This window comes from Chroicocephalus ridibundus, chromosome 15, assembly GCF_963924245.1.
Source record: "Chroicocephalus ridibundus chromosome 15, bChrRid1.1, whole genome shotgun sequence".
NCBI classification, from domain to species: Eukaryota; Metazoa; Chordata; class Aves; order Charadriiformes; family Laridae; genus Chroicocephalus; species Chroicocephalus ridibundus.
Genome location: NC_086298.1, coordinates 6993881 through 7015820, shown reverse-complemented (window position 1 = coordinate 7015820; position 21940 = coordinate 6993881). Strand labels below are relative to the sequence as shown.

Sequence of the window (21940 nt, the reverse complement as noted above, 5' to 3'; positions counted from 1 at the left end):
CAGCGTGCTTTCCCAGGAGTGATCTCAGGAGGGAGAAAAGTGTGCTTTCTGACTGGTGAGTCAGCCTCACGGACAGGGTATAACTTAATGGAAAACACGTACAGGTTAAACTTTAAACCAAGGAAATGGAAAAGAGGTTTTTCCTCTTCACCTACGTGTAGAATTCAGGGGCCAGCTTGCAGGGTTTTCCCTTTTTCCTGTTCTCGTAATGATGAAGATGGAGCCAAAGGCGTTTTTCGGAGGGGGAAAAAAAAAAAAATAAAAAAAAATGTGTCAACTGAAGTTACTGTGAAGAGTGTCAGACTTGTTTCTAAATGTGAGCACTGCAGAAGCTTTTTTTTCACTCCAGTTTCTATTCAAAATAAACTTTTCTCATCAGAAATGTATTTCTTAGCTACCTTCTGGTGTTCTTTGCATGGAGTGATTTGATGTTCTTGTTGCAGAAGAGCATACTACGTTTCTGGCTGAAGCGTTCAGCTGTGCTTGAATACAGGTATCTCCCTTCTTGAGTTCAAAGGGAATAGATATGGGAAGGAGGTGTGACTCTCTGCCACCTGCTGAAAGGGAAACAAATGAAGTTTGGAGTGGAAACTGCACTTCTAGACCATCGGTACTAATTACACTCGCACGGTTTTTGTAGAGGCAGACTTTCTAGATGTGTATGTACTCAACAGTATCATAAGGATGGACTTGTCTTCTAGAGACTAGTTAAAACCCTGCTTCTTGTCTCTTCCTCCCACTGTGGTACCGCTGACAGAACACCCTGCAGGCTCTGATTGAAGCCACCCATGTTTTCAGTGGCAGCATCTTGAAGTTTTCTCTGCGAGGGGAAAAAGGTCAGTACAACTTCATCTGTCCAGTTCTGAAGTTGTATAATATGCAAATTATCCGTCCTAGTATTTGTTAGCAAATGAGTGCTTTGAACTCAGGTTATTTATCTGTTTCCTTGACCTCCTGATCATAGCAAATGACAGACTAATGGAAAAAAGCAGATGTGAAAACGATAAACTTTTACTACTGTCTGGTACCTTCTCATCAAAAGAAACAGTTCTACCAAGCAGTATTGTGGCTTTTCCAGCATTAACTACAGTCTTAATTCTGCTTTATGTGCCATTGCAGCATTGATACGGGCATTTGACATACGTTGGTAGCAAGTATTTAACCGTATCATAGCCCTAGATGGCTTAGCGTGGACGAAAGCTGCCTCTAGAGGGTGTAGAAATGATGTTGAAAGGGTCGAGACTGCCTCTGTTTAATCTCTTCTGTCCTTGAAAACAGCAGACCTGGGCTAGGAGCATCTCCTGCATCTGGGTAAAAGAAATGTGACTGGATAACTTTGATTGTTATTCTTTTTAATAGGCCACTTAACTGTAACAGACAAAAGAAAATGTCAAATGGGGGGAAAGGTCTGATCCCTAGAAAAACAATCCGTTGGCCAGGTGAGAGCAGCTGAACAGTTGGTGAGATTGAATTTTGTTTGTTCTTACCAAAGTCCAGTACAAGCAACGGCTACTTTTATTCAGCTGCCTTCTGCAGGGAACATTCCAAGATCTCACCCTGTGCTCATAAAATTAGAGACTATGGTTAAAACACAGCAGTGTTATTAAGTGCCGCTTTTGCTAGAAAGAGGCAGCCTGGCCCTAGAGATTCATCTGCCCGCCGCCCTGGGCCAAAGAGCCAAGCTGTCGAGCGTGCCGAGCGGCGCAGGCAGAGTGCAAAGTCCTGATGAACAAGACAGCTTATGCTTCCCATATATGCTCCCTAATGAGTCTCCTTGTGCATCGTTACAGCACAACACATGGGTCACGACACCGTGAACAACTGACTGTTGAGGGAGGTGTGAGCTGTTGCCAACAGCTGTACCTCACTTGAATTAGGCCGTTATTTACATACTGGCTTTTTTTCAGTGCTGGAGAGGCTGCAGATGCTCCGGCCCACGGAGATACGATGAAAGCCTGTAGCCCTATTGTGCCTTTGCCAGCTAGAGAAGAGGTGAAAAGCCACCTTGAATGACAGCTTTCCAGATGCAGCAGAGAGAGGAGGAACGCTTGTCCTGCAGTGCCTGGCATTATGGTAGGAGATAACCTGTTACTAAGCATGAAGCAGAGCAGGCAGAGGCTTTAAGCCTTTTTCAGAGGTGTGTGTTTCCACTGAGATATATTTAACTCTTGATTGCTGTTTGATGACTCAACATACTTTAGTTTCAACCGTCTATTTAATCTGCTTATCTATTGTTATAAACAATTTTTTAAGAATAAAGGAAGCTTAACAGAAAGCTGCAGTGCAGCTGATTGAAAACTACATAAACTAGTACTCTCTCATGGCTGAAAATTATTAAACCAAGAGAGAAAAGTGACTTAAGATTTATTCCAACCGCAGTACAGTAGTAATATAAAGTGTTTTGAAAGTGCACAAATATCTAGTATTTGGAGGACCTGAAACAGGATGCAGCATTTACACCCATGAGTTAAGTCAGTTAAGAGGCAAAACATTACACATGAGAAGCAACAGTCCAATGTCCCAAGGTTAATGGCTCGCTAGCATTTGGCTCTGGAGATTGTATCAGCGTGAACAGTTTGCCAACATTTGACAAATTCCATGTGGGGTTGTAAAAGACAATTGGCACTTTTAGTTTAGAGCTTAAATGCTAAGCTTTCTGTTTGTAATTTGCATTAACATTGTTGAGACCTGTACGTTTTGCATCACATCTTAAAGCAAGTTTAGGTACAAATGAGGGAGTAAATGCTGCAGCACAAAAATAGCCCAATCCCTCATGCCAGTTTAAAAAAAACACACTACAATCAACCAAGTGATAGGCACTTCTGTCTTGCACTACAATATTTGACAAGTGATGGATGATGAAAGAGTTAAAGCTTGCAACAGAGTTTTAAACCCCAGCCTTACCAAGGGGGTGAAGGCTAAATCAATTTTTTCCCAGTTTCCTAACTCATCACTCACCCTTCCGCACAGACATTCTTTAATGTTATAAGCTACTATAAAACACACTTACCTAGTGAAGTGTGGGATTGTTGTTGATTGCCCCGGTTTCCCATATTCCCTTCTCTGTGGTTCTCTAGGAAGAGCTTTGTATTGCTGTTACTTACACTTCAGTATAAAAATACACTATTAAAAACAACTTCTGCCATGAAAGTGTCTTCCAAGCAAGGTGAGACTAGCATCACCCACTCCTAGGCTACTGGGTGCAGCTGGGAGGGACCACTAAAGGTCTTGCAGACTTCAGGCCCAGGAGCCTGCACGCAGACGAACCTGACAAGCTGCAAGAGTCAAATCCTCCCGAGACTTTTTTCTAATTAAAAACAGGAGATTGGCCTAGTGTATTGGAACAGGCAGATCCCTCAGATGGGTCCCTCTGCTTAAGAAGACAAACACCCTGGAGTTACCACACAAATTCACTTAGCCTCCTTAGTTAGAAGAATATGAAGTTTCTTTTACAATTTCTTTTTTATCAAAGAAGCAGAAGGGCAAGCAGTTACTTCCCCCTACCCTTCTTTACTAGATAGTAACAGATTTCCCTGATCTCATCATGACTTTCCATATTACTGTAGCAGATGTGATACAACGCCACAGCTCAGACATAATCACGCCCTTCTGTCCCCGAATAGTTGATGCTCCTCTCTAGAAGCCACGACATCGTCAGCCTGCTGTGAAGGAGGAAGCCTTCCACCATACCGTCCTCTTACTGACACATCAAGGTATTCACCCTTGCAGACACTATCCGAGTCCTGAGCACCCCACACATCCCTTCATTTCGCTAGCCCATGAATGAGACCACATACAAGGCAGGGAATGCGACTGCCCAGAATTCCTCTGCTCTCCTTTGCTTTAGTTTAGTTGTTGTGGAAAGAGGAGTTAAATCCTTAATAATCCCAGCACTCGGAAGAATAAAGGCTGTAACCAGTGCTATACATGCCTCACGATCAGAAATTCTCTATAGGTTAAAAGAAAAATAAAGGGGGCAACGTTTGGGTACCAGACAGTTCAGAGATGAACAGTGGGACGTTAAGTTAAAAAAACAAAAAGTTAAAAAGCCCACACAGGTCATTCTGGTATTTTCACCATACTCCCTGCAACAGTAAAAAACTTCAGTGCAAATGCACAGGTTTCCAAAAGCTCTGAAAGTGCTTTGGTGACCCGACGGGTAATCACCCCTTGGCTTTTGTATCTCTCAACACAAAGTCTTCATGAATATCCAGCTTGGCCTGTACAGTCTTGCAGCCTTTATCAGAGTAGATTTTCTGCTCTTTGGGGAAGAACGTCATCTCATCAGCCACTGCTTGAACAATCTTCTCATCGATGGCATAGCCACGGGCTGTCATTTCAGCCCTGACGCACATCTTCACGTGCTTGTGCTCCAGGGGCAGGAAGGGGATAAAGTAGTCAATGAGGTTCCTGTCGATGAGGCTGCTGTGCCACAGGCCACCTGCAGGAGACAGGGGAAAGGGAAAAGCAGGGCAGGGTCAAGAGATGAACCCCGTGTTATGAAGTAAAAGGAACTGCCCATTTTCTGGGGAAAGTGACTTACTGTTCTTGTTATTGAAGACTCCAACAGACAGCATGAGCTCCAGGTCCTTCAGCTGAATCTCTTCCCTGCGCTTTCCACTTGTCCAGAAGTCAAGGGCTGCTTTATTAATTAAGTCACCACCTGCGTTGCTATTCATGGAAGAAAAAAGAACAGTGGTGAACACAGACACAACTGAACTAGAATTTATTTTTTAGACAGTTAGACATATTGCTAATCTTCTTGACATCAAACAAATCACCAAAACAGAAATCCTTAGGCAAAAATTTAGGGAAAGTCTCCAGTTCTTTAAGTAGCCATCAGTGTGTAGTGGGCTGACCTCGACCAGCAGCCCAAGCACCTACACCGCTTGCTTACTCCCTCCCACCTCAGCAGGATGAAAGGAGAAAATAAGAACAGAAGTGAGAAGACTTGTGTGTCAAGATAAAGACAGTTTAATAGGTAATGAGAAGAGGAGGAAAAAGAAACCCAAGGAAGGCTAAAGAAATCACTCTCAAACCCCACAGTCAGATCAACGCCCAGGCAGTCTTTGAAGAACCGTCACGTGGGAAGCTGTACCCCCCCTTCTTTCTCTACACCAGTTTTTATTGTCAAGCATGACATTACATGGTATTGAATATTCCCCTGTCCAGTTCAGGTCAGCTGTCCCAGCTGCGTCCCCTCCCATCCTCTTGCCCACCCCAACTTACTCGCTGGGGGCATCAAAGGGAAAAGAGAAGGCCTTGAGGCTTTGCAAGCACCATCCAGCAACAATCAAAACACAGGTGCCTTATCAACGCTGGTTTTAGACACAAATCCAAAACACAGCACTAAACCAGCTCTATGAAGACAGTTAACTCCAGTACATGGTGCATGCATCGCAGAGAACTTCCCCAGAATGTGAGCTCCCATACGATCCGTGCTCTGGGCCAGGCTCATGAGTTCAGCACACTGCAGTGGTCGGCTGCACCGCCTCAGACCTGCTCCACTACAGCCACGGGCCATGCAAGAGCTCACGGTGCTCCCCTCTGTCTTTACCAGAGCGGTTCTTTTGCTGTTCTTTGAATGAAGTCCCATAAGAACATCATAAACACAGATTTATCTCGGTATCTCAAAATGACCAAAATAGGTGCTACAGACCTGAGGAAGATGAAGATGGCTTTCCTGTAGGACACCCTATCAACCTGCTCGTAATAGTCTAAGAACGGCTTGATGGCATCAATGAGACCTGGATGCATTTTGTCCATCTCATCAAAAATGAAGATGGAGTGGGGACAGGCACTGACATTGCCCCGAATCCAGTTCTGTAGCTGCTCCTGGAACAAGAGGTTGAAAAACACTTAAAAAACTAGGTCTCTTTGGGATGCACTGCAAAATACTTGTATGTGACAGCCTCTAGAGACACCCTTTCAAGTGTCAGCATCACACGCTCACTGGTTATACTTTTTCCTGAAGAGAGGACCGTAAACTCTGTGACTTGTCCCTTTAACATGTGACACAATTTAAATACGAATTCTTTTCCTGCTCACAGATGAGAGACTTCCTCATTCTTTCTGCTTTGTGTATGGTAAGGCACAAAACCCAAGCTGAGATGGGAAATCTTAAAGAAAAGAAAGCTGCTTTTTTGTTTGTTATAAAAAAAAAAAAAAAATCAGTGTTTCCTTTTTTATACAGAAACCACATCCTATCAGTTTTGGGCGCCTTCAAACATGAAGATCAGAAATCTAATGTCAAGGAATTAAGTCCCTTGAAAAATCTCTCATGTGAGCTACACTTCCTCATTGCCTAGTGCATGGTGGGCTGCCCCGGCCAGCAGCCAAGCCCCCCAGCAGGAGGGGCGAGAGAGGCGGAAGAATAAAAGCAAGAAAACTCACAGACATTTTGATGGGTGATGGCAAGAGGGAAAAACAAGCAAAAGGAATCACTTATGTCCCCTGCCACATGCAGACACATGCCCAGCCAGTGTTAGAACACCTTGGAGGCCAACACCCCCCACTTTTTCCTTCTTTTACCCCGGTTTTTATTGCTGAGCATGACAGCATATGGTACGGAATATCCCTGTGGCTGACTGGGGTCACCTGTCCCAGCTGTGCGCCCTTCCAATCCCTTGTGCACCCCGGCCTGCTTGCTACGAGTCGGGGAAAAAAAAGCAAGTTTCAAGGCTGTGCAAGCACTATTCAGTAACAGCCAGAACAGCGCTGCGTTATCAACACTGCTTTGGCCACAAAGGCGAAACACGGCACCGCTATGGAGAAAGTACCTCCCTCCCTCCCAGCCAACCAGTACGTGCAGTTTTAATGATGGGATTCTCTCCTAACAGTCAGCACCGCAGGAATCAGCAGATGGCATCAGTGAGAGGACAGCACTAAGAAATTACTCTCAGTTTGCATTTCTTGGCATTTTGGTGCCTTTCACTTTCTGATTGCATTTCCTCCTCCACCTCTCCTGAGCACCAACTTCAGAAACACCCAGCTGTACACCTCCAGTTGTTAGGTATCTTGGGGGGGGCCTGTGCAGCACCCACCCCCATACTAGGGGATTTAGGGACTCAGGGTAACCTTGTCTCCCCTCCTCACCTTGTAGAGCTTGACTTCGTCCTGGTGGGGGAAGTGCAGGGTGGCCAGGAAGAGATGGACGAACTTGCTGCGCAGGCCGGCAGGGTGGACGTGCTCTGCCAGAATCTGGCTGAGGAAGTTCTTGCCGGTGCCGGCCCAGCCATGGAGTGAGAGCGTTAGTGGCTTCTTGGGGCTGGGGTTGTTGGTGAAGCCCATCACCGCCTTCAGCACCACATCCTTGGCCAGGTGCTGCCCGAAGAGCTTGGTGTCCAGCTGTGCCCTCAGCGCTGCGGGGAGAGGGAGAGCTCAGCATCGCATGGCCACCAATGGGTGCCGGTCACTGGCCACACACCAGGCAAGCTTGGCATGGCCACCAATGGGTGTCAGTCACCAGCCATGCACTGGGCAGGCTTGGCATGGCCACTACTGGGTGCCAGTCACCAGCCACTCAGGGGTTAGCTCAGCATGGCCACTCATGGGTGCTGGTCACCAGCCACCCACAGATGCCAGCCACCAGCCACGCACCAGGTGAGCTCAGCATGGCCACCCAGAGGTGCCAGTCACCAGCCATGCACTGGGCAAGCTTGGCATGGCCCGCCATGGGCACCGGTCACCGGCCACCCACCAGGCGAGCTCAGCATGGCCACGGCTGGGCATAGGTCTCAGCATGGCACGGCCACTGCCAGATACACCGAGGGCTGCCCCGCGCCAGGGCTGGGGACCCAGCGCGGCCCGCCGCCCCCCGCGCCCTCCCCGTACCGGTGGCGTTGATGCGGTGCCCGTCGCTGGGGCAGCACTCCACGTAGCTGCAGTAGAAGTTGGGGTGGGACAGGTAGCCGGTGAGGGCCCAGGCGACGCCGATAGCCAGGCTGACGCTGAGCGGCTCCAGCGCCGCCAGCCCCGGCAGCAGCAGCCAGAGCAGCCCGGCCGCCCGCAGCATGGCGGCTCCGCGCCCGGCCCCGCTTCCGCCCGCCGCCGCGGGGCAAACCGCCGCCCCGCCCGTAGCCGCCGCCGCCATCTTTGTGAAGGGCAAGGCCGGCCTTTCCCTGCCCGGCTGATGACGTCAGCAGGCCGTGACGTAGCGCGGTGTGTGGGGATGACGTTAGGGGCGCTGCGTGACGGCATTATCAGCCTCAGGCAGCGCGGGGGGGAGGCGCAGGGCACCCTCACCGCCTCCATTGCCTCAGCTCCCCTCAGCGTGAGCTGGGCCCCGTCCCTGCCGTCACCCCTCTGAGTGACCTGGGCCCCATCCTCTGTCCCCGTCCCTCCCCTGCACCCACCGTGTCTCCCTGCGAGGCCCCGGCACAGCGGCAGCTCCCCATCCGGAGCCGCAGCCGGGAGGCTCCACTCCCTCTGTCCCCACCGGCGGCAGGGGCTGACAGGCCACGGTCGGGAGCGTGCAGCCATCAGTGGGTGCATCGGGCCCAGCAAACACGGAGGAGCTGCCCAAGGCCTGCAGGAGAAATGGCGTGGGGACACGGTGTGGAGGTTGGGAGGGGTTTTTTTTTGCATCTTTTCCATTTGCCCGTCAGCGGCACCGGCACACGGCGACCCCTGTGGAAACCCTTCGTGCTTGGGTTTCCACACCTGTACAGCAGGAGCAGCGGTGCTGATCTGCTGTGTGACTTCTGTGAGATACACGGGGCACAGCCAGTGTAAAACAGACTGATAGTGAAAGTGTTATTTATTAACAGATTTTATTAATTAGGCCAATGCTAGGACTTAAGGTGCAAACACTCTGGCCACAATAGTGGGAGATTTTCCTCTCTAAAATGCTTTATTGGGGAATGTTTCTGTGGCAAGGGGAGCAAACCTCATCAGCCACGTATGTCCCTCTTCTGTGTACTCTATACAGTATTGTTGCGGTCTCCTATGTATTTATTTATTCAAGAGCTTGACAAAAGGTGCCTCTGGTATGGGACAGCCTGAGTCCCTTCGAGGAAGAGTGTGTAGACTGAGCTGCAGGGAGGGGAAAGGGAGTTACTGGTTCTTTCTTCTGCTGTGGTCTTGTAACAAGAAGACGGGGGGCTCGTAGTGCCTAGATGCTCAGACTTACTCTGGAGGCTACAGTCTTGCAGCCTTTGCTGGAGTAGAGTCTTTCTTCGCTGGGGTAGTCGGTCATTGCCAAGGCAATCTCTGCGATGAGGTCTTCATCCTCGGGATGCCCTTGCACGTGCAGCTCCTGCCGGACACACTCTTTCACATGTTTATATTCAAGAGGAAGGAAAGGGATGAAATAGTCGATCAGGTTCTTGTGGATCAGTTGACTGTGAAAGAAACCGCCTGGAAGAGAGAATGGGAGCTTTACCATTGGAGTGCTGCGGAGGCCAGTGTGTTGCTGCCCGCTTCATGGATCATTTTGCAGAAGACATCAGCGTTCCTGGGACAGAGCCCTGAGCCCAGAGGTACTCACTGTCTCTGTTCCTGAAAATTTCCTCTGAAAGCAGATACTGGAGCTTCTTCGCAGGAATGTCTTCTCTTCTCTTCTGCCTTCTCCAGTAATCGAGGGCAATCTCTGCTACTTTATCTCCACCTGCATTGCTGTTAGGAAGGAGATTCACTGGCTCATTAGAGCTGTATCTTTGCCATCTTTATTGCTCAGATCTCGGCGGTTGTTTAAGTCACTCTGTGTGAATCTGCACTGGAGTGGAGGTGACATGTCCCTACATGTGGGTGTTACATGATGGGAAGTGACAAGGACCATGCTATCTCCCAAATGACAGCAGTGTCTGATGGAGACTGATGAGCTCTCCTCTGGCACAGTGGCTTCAGCTACTGTGTTTGTCATTTCAGCAGACATGGGGATTGGTCACGCTGCCAGGTGTACCAAGAGGCTCACTAACAAGCTGCTAATCACAGTCCTAATTGCTGTCTCAGGCAGAAATAGGTAGTTGGCCATGTGTTTGAACATAAAGGCATTTGAGAGGTATGCCAGCCCAAAGCTTGGCGTTTGGGCTTGCTTCAGTCATGTGCTGTGAACTAGAGCTAGGGTGATCCTCAGCAAAGGGATTTCCCAGGAATAATACCTGGAGGAATTGTGCTCCCTTGATCTGTGTATGCAAGTGGTCTTCAGCAGGTGAGTTTTCCCTGCTCTGCATCTAAAGAGCTCCCTAGCAGAGTCCTACCCATCTTATAAAGAACTTTCTGCCTAATGGTGGGGTTATAGAGCTGGAGAAAACAAATTTACTGACCACTGTGGAAGTGGCATCTCCAGCACTTTTGGAAACCACTTGTCCGTTTCCCATTCACTTGAGGAATGCGAGCCTTTTCCGTGCAGGGACAGCTCACTTCTCTTTATAGAGTGAGATCTGTCAGGCATGATGGCTGGGCACGTTCATTGACAACATGTCTGTAAAGACAGGCAGCAAGGGACCTTGAGCTGCTTGGCCACGCTGCAGTCAGCCTCAAACCTATCAGCAGCTGTTACTCCCTTTGTCCCTGCTGATTCTGTGGGACTGTAATTCCCTTTTGGCTTTCCTTACTTCAGAAAGATGAAGATTGCCTTGCCATAATAAACACCATCAATCTCTTCATGGTAGCCGAGGAATGGCATGATAGAGTCTATCAGGCCATGAGGCATCTGATCCATTTCAGAGAAGATAAAAAGGGACCTTGGACAGGCACTGACATTGCCCTGGATCCAATTCTGCAGCTGCTCCTGTGAGACAGAGGCAAAATTATCTGGGATTTGCACTCACAGTTGCAGATAAATTGGAGAAAGTGAGATAAAGCTGGAAGTACCTTATAGAGATGGACATGTGAAAGGTGTGGGAAATGCAGTACTGTGTTGAAGTGGTGCACAAACCTCTGTCTTGGTATATTAAGCTGATAGAGGTTTTCTGCAATGATGCTGCTGACAAACGTTTTGCCTGTTCCAGTCCAGCCATGGAAGGACATCACCAAGGGCTTCCTGGGCCGTTTGCTGTGCGTATTTGCACTCAGAGCTCTCAGAACTATCTGGACAGCAAGATGCTGGCCAAATACTTTTCGGTCCAAATCCATCTTTATAACTGAAGGAATAAGGGGAGAGAAGAATCAGAAAATGCCATATTATTCCTTCCTTTTTTTCTTTTTTTTTTTTTTTTTTTTTTTTTTTTTTGTTGCAGCTGAATGACCATCAGGGAGAACAAATGTTTGCTGCCCTCCGGCCATGACAAGATTGTGAATCCGCAGAGAATCCAACTGAAGAGAAAACTCATGAATCAGACTCTTGATGGCATTTATGGGAAGCAAGCGGTTAGTATGAGATAGGCAGGAGTCCCAGCGGTATTGTGGCTACTGCCTCCTATAAAGTCCTGGGATGGGATCTACTGTATTTGCAGAGGCTTGTTCACTGCATGTGCTAAATTCTCGTTAACTGTTTTTGTGGCATCTAGCATACCTCGCATTTATAGAAAAATGTGCTTCTGTTGCTATAGAAAGTTCTCTTAAAAAGTACCACCACTGGTGTTTCAGTGGCTAAAGTACTAGGAACAGCCTGTCTGTACGCAGCAGATCCAGAGGTGGTAGGAAGGGACATATTGAAGTACCTGGAAGCACACAGGTCTCCAACAGCTGAGGATTTGTTTTGAAATCTGTGGCCTAGCACTGAAATGAAGCAATATTTGTAATCCCATGACAAAGGGAAGGGGGATTTCCAGGTGGCAGGATCAGGAGTTTATGGTTAAAAGGTCACATAAGCTCTTTTTCAGACTATGCACTAGTTCCCCGCAGGCAGGGTGAAACAACCCTTCCTTCCCCAGTCGCTGGGGACTGCCAGCCTGCTTGTCTCAGGGGAGTGAAGCAGCGTGCTTTGAATCTAGACCTACCACTAATTGCTACTCATTTGACATGTATTACAGGCAACCACCAACTGGGGTGTGGGATACCGCTGGGTGTCCGTCTGAAGAAGATGTGGGATTATTTCTTTAGCTCTTAGCCTTCAGTTCACCTCCAGAATTTTGCCTCCTTCTGCCAATATAAACCAAGACACCAGCAAGGAAAATGCTGCCATGAGAAGCACGGTACGTGACCACTTGTGGGATAAGCAATATTAGGTTAGTACAGCCTTTGCCTTGTAGAGCCACTGTGGGCGGTAACTCTTACCTTTCCACAACCATCCCAAAGGATACTGGCATGAAAAAGGAAGCCCTGACCACCCTGGGAAGGATCATCAGCTGGTCTCACTGACAACTTGGCTCAGGGTGCCCTTGCCACTGCCTTGCCTGATAAATTCAGTGTGTCCTCCATATTGCAGCACTCCAGGAGACTGCACTTGAGCCAGGAGTGAGGGGAGAGGAGCTGCCAAGCGACAGCAGCACCACCCATGAAGACTGAAGTGCTGAGAGGGTCCAAAGCTGGCGTAAAAGTGGGCACAAGAATAAAGAATACAGCAGCATTCATAAGCTTCATGGTGGGAACTGAAAGCCAGCCTGGCTCAGCAGGAAAGGAAAGTGAAACAGAAGTTGCAGAGTAACTTCCTGAAGTGTGGGGCCCGAGGCTGTTCGAGAGGATGGAAGCCAAGTCTCCTGTAAGCTGGAGGTGTTAATGAGTTAACAGACTTATCACACTGCTCCTGGAGAACTGGAAGTGTTGTGAGCAGGGCGTCTCTGCATGGGTAGAGTGAGAGTTTCATCAGAACAATCCCAGCTCCGAGGGGTGAAGGACTGGAACCTCACTGCATCTTAACCAAGGTGCTAATTGGTCTGGTGATTAACCAAGAACACAGTGATGCTTGGTTTGGGCTTAGTTCAGAGCGGGTTGTGCACCTAGCATCACAGAGCCCAAGATTCTGTAGCAGTGGCTGGAGCTCTGCAACTCACAGGACTGAACGTGTCAGAAAGCTGCTTTAATAAAACCAAGTTCTCAGTGCAGATATTTTGTCCTGACAACTTCATGAAGCGTGTTTGCAAAGGGGAAGGACAGACACCGAAATATTTTCTCAGCAAACACTCTTTTTTTTTTTTTTTTAAATGAAAAAAATGCGAAGAGCACTTTTAAGTAATTCTCATTTTATTTTTAAAAATCTCATTGGAAAAGCACTGAGCAGCATCATTTATTATTCAAAATACATGCTCGAGATTTGGTGTCTCACTTGAAACGGGTGCCCTGTGCTGATGGCTGCCGAGCACCCGGGAATCCCTGTTGTTCCCTGTTTTGAGAGAGTCCTCCCTGTCAGCTGCCATTGAGTCTTGAGTTTGGCACAGCTTAGACTCTTGGCTTGTGATTCCAAGGTGGTTTGCCCAGATGACTCACCTACGGAGGGGTGTCCTCAAAGCCCCGGGGTTTGGGCTGCTGAGGAGTTAACACCTGAGGAGCAGGGCTTGCGGGGCTTTCCGCCTGCAATTGCTCTATTAGGAGACCCAGAGGCTGCATAGAGGCCAGAGGAGAGCATTGGCAGTGGCATATGCAGGTTTACATGTTGCCTGGACTCCGTCAGAACTCTCTTAAAGTCAGCTCAAGTTATATTTGCACAAAGGCGGTTTAATATCGCTAAAAAAATGCTGGGAATTTTCCAGCCGACTCCGTTTCCTTGATGCAGCAGTCCTCTGCGTTTGTCTGTGCTGAACGCTAGATGGGGCGTCAGACACAGATTTTAGCCCAGGATTTGCAGGGTGGAACAACTTTTGCAGAAAACTGAGAAAAACGGAGGAGAGAGTGCACATCTGCAGCGCTGACCGCTTGTGTTATGAAACGTGATTTCTTGGGACACCACACAACCCAGCCCTCATGGCTGCTCAGGCTTCCCAGAGGGCAAGAGTTTCCCAGGCAATATCGGCAGGGGACCGAGAACAGCCAAAATCATCTTATAAAAATGGGGAGTTTGAATAAAGAAATGAGGCTGTTTAGCTGGGATCTGTAGATTTTCTTGGCTGTACATGTGAATTAAAGGTGCGAGCAGGTTGGGTTGCCCACTTTACAGACTTCAGCAGGTATTTCACCGTTCCTGTGTAGAAGCGGAGCGTGGGCCCATAAACGCTGAAATGGATTGTCACCCCTGAATCTCTCTGGAATAAAAGTGTAGCGCCAAGTCGTGTCATACAAAGGGTGAATCTGTTTCACAGTTTATGGTCCATGCTTTCAAACCCAGCTGGCATGGAGCCTCTTCTGACCGATGTGCGAAGGGGGTGATGAGATGTCCATATTAAATTTTTCATTCTGGTCTTGTGTCATTTCACAAGGTCTCACCAGTCTGGAAGGGACTACATCTCCCAAAATGCAGATAGGAAGTCCAAAGTGATATGCTAGAAACAACACAGAAAAGGAGAATTACCTCATCTATGCAAAAAGAAGGAGTAGCATGGGAGACATCTATAGATCTTCTCCTTTCCATGTGGGAGGGAGGTGGCATATATTTCCTATACAACAATAGGATGTATGCTGCATAACAGGTACCAGATGGGTGTTTAAATAACCTTCAGCTGCAACATGTCATGCTGTTATCTCATTATCCCTTACAAGTTAAATGGGTTCAAGCTGGGCCCGGACATGGATGAGATGTCTAATAGCGGTGGTGGGGCTGACATTGATGGCAATTTCCTTGAACAGCTGTCTGGAAGCTCCGAGTGGAGCACAGACCCTGCAACACGCACTCCACCGTGCAACGTCTTGTCGCCTGTTGTGTGTGCTGATGAACATGTTGTTCTTCTCTCTCAGCGCCCTCCTGTGCCCTGGGCACAGAATTGGCTTCCTGTCGTGTATTGACGCTGGCCCCCGACCAGCACAGGGGATGGTGGTGGTCAGCCAGCAGTGGGTCATCTTGAATCAGTTACCACAAGCTGTAAGTACTGAAAATTTGTAGCTGAGAAGAACTGTCAAAAAGTGTTGGTTTGAGGTATCCATGATTTGCGGCGCTGGTCAGCGGTGGAAGTGGTGCGGTGGGAAGGTGAGGGTGTGGGAGAGGTAAGGACATGGGGGGATTGCAGGAAGAGGGAAGGTAGGGATTTGGGGAGCAGTGGTATGAGCTGGAGGATATGGGGTGTTTGAAGTGTTCGGAGTGCTAAAGCTGTTGTGATAGGGGAGGTAGTGGAGATGGGGTGGGTGTGTTCAAAGGGAGAGATAAGGGATGCAGACATGGAGTACTTAGGGCCAAGGGTGAGGAGAGAAGAAAGTCCCAGATGAGAGCTTTGCCTGGCCTTACTCTGCTTTCGGTGTGTTGAAATTTTCTGTCACCCAGCCACAGTTTGATTCGTGCATTGTTGGTTTAGAGTCAGCATTCTCAGGACTTTGGGCTTCCAGCTCCATGGCAGGGAGCCTAGAGAATTTGGGATATGGCTGGTTAGCATGGCTTTCTGATCACTGCAGCATACCTCGCAGCTGGCTGGAGAGCCAAGAAACGTAATGTCTCCAGCCAGGAGACAGGGTGCTGGGCATCGGTGTTGCAGCCCTGCCTTGAGTTAATGGAATGCAAGAGGTTTCCAGGTAAGAGTTGTAAGGTCAATGAATGCTTTTTCCAGAAAAAGTCTGCATTTTTGTTGGACAAGGTTTCAGGTCCTCAGTGTTTCCAGGTGCTTTATGAAAGAGGTTTGGTAATGTGACTGCTGTTTTACATGAAGCGCTAGGCTGGCAAAGAGGTTCTCACTGAGGGTTTCTAATTGGACAAGAAGAAGTGAGAGACTCTATTTTCCCTATGTTCAGTTTAATTTCTACCTGAACATATCTCTGTCCGCATCTTCTCTTCTCTCCCTGCCTTCTGACTTGGGCAAGATGTTCTCTAATGCTCTGTGGTTTGGGTTTGTTTGCTTTCCCTTCTTCAAATTCAGCATCATTTTCCAAATGCTCCTTTTCCTAAAAATAGAGATGAGGCAGGGACAGGAAAGGGCTGCCACTGACGTACATTGAGATCTTTTAAGGGTGAGATTGCGGTGGGCTTTATCCAAATACAGAGCCTGGCTAAGCTCTGAGGATGATACTAACGCTGTGGGAAGGCTCTGACTCACTGGAATGTGTTCATTGACCTTTCTATAGTGTGACAGTAGCAATAACACAAGACACCGAAATCTACATTAATGTTGAGCAAACATTGTCTAATCCTAGCAACACCCAGGGAGTCAAGAGACTGTGTCATCCTTCTCTTGCAGGTAGGAAAATTGAGGTTTGCAGATGATGAAAGTTCTTCTTAACGTGGCATTTCATAGCAAAGGGTTTAGCAATTCTGGTCTGTCTTTGAAATCTTTACTCAAGAGCTTAAGCCATGATTTGCCTTGGGCAGGCTTGAAGATCCTTGTCTGTGGTACAAAAATCGGAGTCCTTTGGGACAGTGTGTGCTGCTGTGCTGTGTGAAGAGGGACAGTCCAACAAGGAAAGGTATGGATGCGCTTGGGATTTGAGTGAAGTGGGACATCATACACAAGTCTAAATAAATCTGCCCAGGTGAAAGAATTCCTTTGATCATGTCTGAACCCTTGTAAAATTCTGATGTAGGGTTTTTTTTGTCTGCATGCTGTCTCTAGAAAACACAATTGAGGTTCTTCCCTACAAGAAGAGAAAAGGATTTCCCATATGGATGGCCAACTGTAAAGCCCTTTTCCCGGAGCCTGTATTGCAGTCAGAGACCAGAGTCTCCCTGTGCTGGACAAGCAGAATGAAGTACCAGCCCTAGGGACCTCACAGTGTTTGGATGCAATGGTGGTTCCAGACCAGAGCTTTACCTGGTCTACACTGGTATGGCCCCTACCCAGAGCCACGTACAGCAGCTGAGGATCAAGCAAGATTTATCAGTGCTGCTGATGCCCTTTGGCTCATGGTGAATGCTGACAATCTCTGCAGAGGGAGACAAATGTGACTTTTTTTTTTTTTTTTTTTTTTTTTTCAATCTGATATCAAGTGGTTTTCAGCAGGTGGAGCTAGGTTGTGTTACCTGGTAGGGACAGGAGTGAGAGGAGGGGTTTAAAGCCGTGCTTGATCTACAGCATCAGTGTGGGTGAGGGAAGCAGCTGTCTCACATTTCTTGCCTCCCGTGGGAACCTCCTTGAAAGGTAATGTTTTATAGATAAAAGTGCAAGGTGACAAGCTAGCAGGGCATTTGTTTGCTCTTTATTTGGTGAGACCTGCTGCTGAAACCTGTTTGATCTTTCAGTCATGCCAACTGCATCAAGCAATGATGGATGGAGAAGGCCTTTCTCAGAACAAGCACAGGGAGTTATTTAAGTGCCTGGCAGCCAAACTGGCTCTGTGCCTCCACAGGCCACTGTGTGCTCCAGAGGGAGAAGGAATGGAGAGAGGCAGCTCTTTGGCTTTGGAGAAAAACGAGAGGTTTCTGTTCATCTGAATGGGAGATGCCAGGGCTGACATAGTGACAGGCTTTGAGGAGAACAGAGTTTTTTAATTTGTAGCTGGGTGATCTTAACAGGTGTCCATTTCTACAATGGCTTTTCATGGCATAGACACACTCCAAGCTCATGTAGTTTTGAAAAGGTTAAGGCATAGCTTGGAGAAAATTGCTGTTAAGAGTTTAAATACCAGTGTTGCAAGGACACCGGGGCTCATGTGGGTGTTTTATGTGCTGGCTTGGGTGTCTCCTGTTGCAGGGTGAGAGGATACAGCAGCTCAGTGTCTAATGGTACCACCCAAAGCCAGGTGCAAATAAGCAGCAGCAGCCACCAATGGACCATGCAAATCCACCTGGGCTGGCAGCTGCGAGAGGCACCCTCGGGGCAGGAAACAAGGAAAGCAAAGCAGGGTGCTGGGATCGGTGTTTTACCAGCCTCCCCTTTTCACCCCTCGCTGGGGAAGAGTCAGCTTTGCCTAATTGCCTCTGGGTTCTGATTTCAAGGCCTCTGTTGTGCAAGATTGAGATGAATAATGTATGAAGTGGTAGAGATAGAGCCACTGGATGGGCTATCGGGTTGCACTTGCATGCTGGCAGTTAGACTCTGTTTTGACTTGTAAACTAAACACTCATGGTGCAGACATCCTCAGTGGTTTAGTGATTAGATCTGGGGACTGCAGTGGGCCTCCAGGGGTCAAGTCACGGTGCTGTCACCCAGCTCTGGGTAAGTCACGTCATCTGTTCTTCCTAATCTGCCGTGTGTCTCTCCATGACATGAACAAGAGGGGAAGGAGATCCCATAAAAAGATTATCATCATCTTAATTTAAATTGTGTTTCATGATGGAACCTATTGTCCCAGGAAGTAATTTAATTTTAGCAGTTTGGACAATGGACTTGACATGTGTAATCATGAAGCATTACTGTCACATATGACAACAAATTTGCAAGAAAGAGAATTAAACCTTGTTCTGTAGGTCCCTCATTGGTAAGACAGGGATGTTGTGAGACTTGGATTGCACTCGCTTCAATCCTGCCTTTAGGTTTTCCCCTTCTCTTTAAAATTGAGCTCAGAGTCTGAAACTGGAGAGTGTTCCTGTTTGGCTTTGACTGGCCTCCAGTCTGGGTCTGGGACCTGCTTTTTGGTTTTGTTCTCCAGGCTGGCTTGGAAGCAGCTGGAGTGCAGTAGCTCTCGTGTGAGCCCGTCTGCTGTGTGCAGCAATAGCTCTCATTGAGAAAACAAGAAATAATAGGAAAACTTTTAGCCCGTATTTTGCCTTAAAACTTGAATTCTGTTGCAAATAATAATTAAGGGATAAAAAATTTGTGAAAGGGATGAAACCTGAACTTGATGAAATAAGAAAACACTATGGTTACATGGCAGGGAGGATTGCTACGGGAAGAGGATTATAGGGCATGAGTAATGCTGTGCTGTCCCTCCAGTCATGGGCTCTGATGTGGCGAGTGGCTTGTATTTCATCCAACATATATAAGGCGGTGGTGTTTGTTAAGCAGACATCCCCATCCAACGCTTTGGGACCCTTAGGTGAAAGAGGATTTTAAAGTGCTCAATAGGTTTTGGGTTGGACTAGAATCAGAGGCTGTGTTTGGCTTGGGGTTTGCAAAACTAAACACGCTGCTCTTTCACCCATCTACTGTGGAAGCGCCGTAAATACAGGTCACTAAAATTAGTCTTGCAAAACAGCTATTCTGACTGGCGCCTCTGTTATTCCTGCTTCTCTGACTCCAACTCATGCTTGAATAAAGACCTTTGCCTGGTTTTGATCAGCTGCAGCAGTCGGCGTTGAGGAACAAGGAGGTTCACCAGGAGAAAACGACTACTTGCTGCTGTAATAGTTCCTCCATTTGTTTGGACAGGCCGGGTCTGGCTGCCCTTGGAGGGTTGTGGAGGTATGGAGCTGGGCTCGGTACTTACCAGCTGGTTGCAAGGCAAGAGAAGAGCACCAGGCAGTTTGCCAGTGAAGGCTAAAGGACAGCAGTGACTCTTCAGGTTCCTGGTTCGTCAGAGAGCCTCAGCAGGGGTCTGTAACCAGGGAACAACAGGCACTGACAGCCAGCAAGCCTTGGCACCAGTGGTGAGGTCTCCTGAGCAAGGAGGGACGTGGCGATTTCTCTGGAGAGCGCAGTGAGGAGGCTTCCTGGAAATAGCACCAGGTCTGTCCATCTCTGTGGTTTGTACGTCAGACTGCTGATGCAGGACAGCCAAGGCGTCCCTCCTGTTGGGTGACTCACCATCGGGAGCTTTCCAGTCCACCTCAGACGTGTGTGCCACCTCTTCTGCCTCTGGTGCTGAGAGCAACTGTGAAGAAATCACCCAGGGTAGGATCTCTTCAGAGCGGACTCCAATGCAGAGTGAAACCCTGAGATGGCAAGCTATTAAACAGCTGTTTCCACTAAATAATAGTGGATTTAAGCATCCAGTTGGAGGAAAACAGCTTTGTAGGGCCTGAGGTGGTCCTGTTACATGTGGTCTTTTGGAGTTGACAGTCTCAGGCCCGTTTTTCCAGGAAGGGCTGTGTTCTCTACAGTCTGCCTGTGTTTGTCCCTCGCGCCCAGGGTAGAGCTCTGCCCTACCCACCCTGTACTGCAGGTGTAACTTTGGTTCCACATCAGCTTAATGCAAAATGAATTCACTCAACCACTCTGTTCACCTGATAGAAAAAAATGTCATCTTGGCTTTTGCGAGGTTCTTTCTGGATTAGTTGGTTTGCATTACTGAAAGAAAAAAAAATAATCCAGGAGCAAACTTTAAAATTATCTGCGTGTACTGATAGTTTGGGGAGGATCTTGTCGCTTAGGAGCATGAACTTGAGTGACTGAGGTCCACTTACTCAACTGACTTGAGTGCTGCAGTGCGAGGGGAAAAGCATCACACCGTACAGGAGCTCCTTTTGGTGGTTCTGTAGGTTGGACATGAAAGAGGTCTTGGGCAGGTAAATGTCACATAAATTTGATGAGAGACACCAGTTCTGCTCTCATCCCTTCATGGTTAACACCACCCCATCAAGCATGCTGGGTGGCTTTCCCAGTCCCCTCGCTCCAACTCCCAGGTTTTTCCAGCCACACGCAGGTTGTTCCTCCCGTGCGCTGGAGGAAGAACGTCTGTATTTGTTCCTGTGGAGGGACAAGTGACAAACTTACTGAAAACAGATCAATGAGCAGTTGTCACTAGGTCTCAGTGTTCAGACATGTGTTGCTCTATTTATGCAGGACCAGATGAGAGCTATTGAATTCTTTAATTTCTGCAATGTCCAGCTGAAGTGCTCTGTGAGGACCTGTTAATTTATGCCTCGCATCTCACTCTGGATGACCTGGAAGGTATTCCCATACATTAGATATGCAGACAGATTCATCGATGTTAAATAAGGATGGAGGATTGGAAGGGATCCGAAAATGTTAGGTTCTTTTTCCAGGAGATATGTTATCTAACAGGAAGAAAAATATTCTCAGCTAAAATAAAAGATTGCGTGCAGGCCTTTAGTTTCCAGCTATTGTTAAAATGTGTGTTTGAGAGCTGGGAACCCTGTGGCCAACAGTGAACTGGAATAAGCTGAAAACAGGAGAATGGAGTTGCTCTACAAAGAACAGTGTTAAATCCATGCTAATAGCATAGCGAGAGAGGAGACCGTGCTGAAGGATACAGAAAGGCCCCAAAGGAACAGAGAGGAGCAAGCCGGATGGCTGCAGAGCGAGTGTCCCAGATCTGTCTTCTGTAAGAACATAGTTGGAATTCCTTCAGTTTGGGAGTAGCCCCTCCAGAGTGCTAAATAACTTGGTGTGGAGTCATCCTAGACCCCTCAGTGAGGACTTGAGGGCACTTAAAAGATAAATGAGCTGAAGGACGGTTGGAGTGCAAGGGGTGAAATGAGTTGGCAGTCATGTGCTGGTCATCTGCTTGCTTCAGCGGCGGAGGGAAATAAGAAAGTATGACTGGGATAATCAAAAGCATGGAGGAATCTCCTTTGAAGAGAGATGAAAGTGAATGGGACTGTGGTAAAGCTGAGTAAGAGGTGATTTCACAGACATGTATCGAAGGAGGAGTGTGCTAGACAAAGCTGAGCAAGAACTGCTGCTCTTCCTAACCTCCCGCGTGTCTCTCTGACATGAACAAGAGGGGAAGGAGATCCCATTAAAAGATGGTGACGATTATTATTATCATAATCTTAATTTAAATTGTGTTTCATTTTGGAACTTATTGTCCCAGGAAGTAATTTAATTTTAACAGTTTGGACAGTGGCTTGATGCATGTAATTATCAAGCATTACCGTCATGTATGACAAGAAATTTGCAAGAAAGAGAATTAAACTTTGTGATTCAGAGCTTAAGTTAATCTCTGGCTTCTGAAGACGGGATGAACCAGGGTGTATGGGGCCAGAGAACCTCAGTCCATTGCTAGCCACAACAGGGCCTTGTACTGCCTTGAAAGCATGGTGTGCCCCATGGTGGGTACAGCCCGGCTCGTCTTGAAGAGCAGCAGCTCCCTTCCACCAGCAAAGGTGCTCACAGCATGGTATAGTGCAGCGCGGGTCCCTACCCCTTTCTGTAGCCCAACACTCCTTGTGGGACAGCTCTAGCCCTGCTAATGTGGGTGTAGTATC

At 47.8% G+C, this 21940-nt stretch overlaps 2 protein-coding genes across 2 annotated transcripts; both read right to left on the bottom strand.

Annotated features, from left to right (window-relative positions):
- Positions 1–218: 218 nt before the first annotated feature.
- On the bottom strand, positions 219–8092 carry LOC134523714 (torsin-1B-like). Its single transcript, XM_063353004.1, has 5 exons — positions 7834–8092; positions 7096–7361; positions 5660–5835; positions 4544–4671; positions 219–4441 (listed from the first exon to the last, which is right to left on the bottom strand). The coding sequence occupies exons 1-5, from the start codon at positions 8090–8092 to the stop codon at positions 4164–4166; spliced, it is 1107 nt and encodes a 368-aa protein (XP_063209074.1). The 3' UTR covers positions 219–4163.
- Positions 8093–8788: 696 nt separating this feature from the next.
- On the bottom strand, positions 8789–12479 carry LOC134523770 (torsin-1A-like). Its single transcript, XM_063353121.1, has 5 exons — positions 12279–12479; positions 10816–11084; positions 10557–10732; positions 9488–9615; positions 8789–9357 (listed from the first exon to the last, which is right to left on the bottom strand). The coding sequence occupies exons 1-5, from the start codon at positions 12463–12465 to the stop codon at positions 9113–9115; spliced, it is 1005 nt and encodes a 334-aa protein (XP_063209191.1). The 5' UTR covers positions 12466–12479; the 3' UTR covers positions 8789–9112.
- Between the last annotated feature and the right edge of the window lie 9461 nt (positions 12480–21940).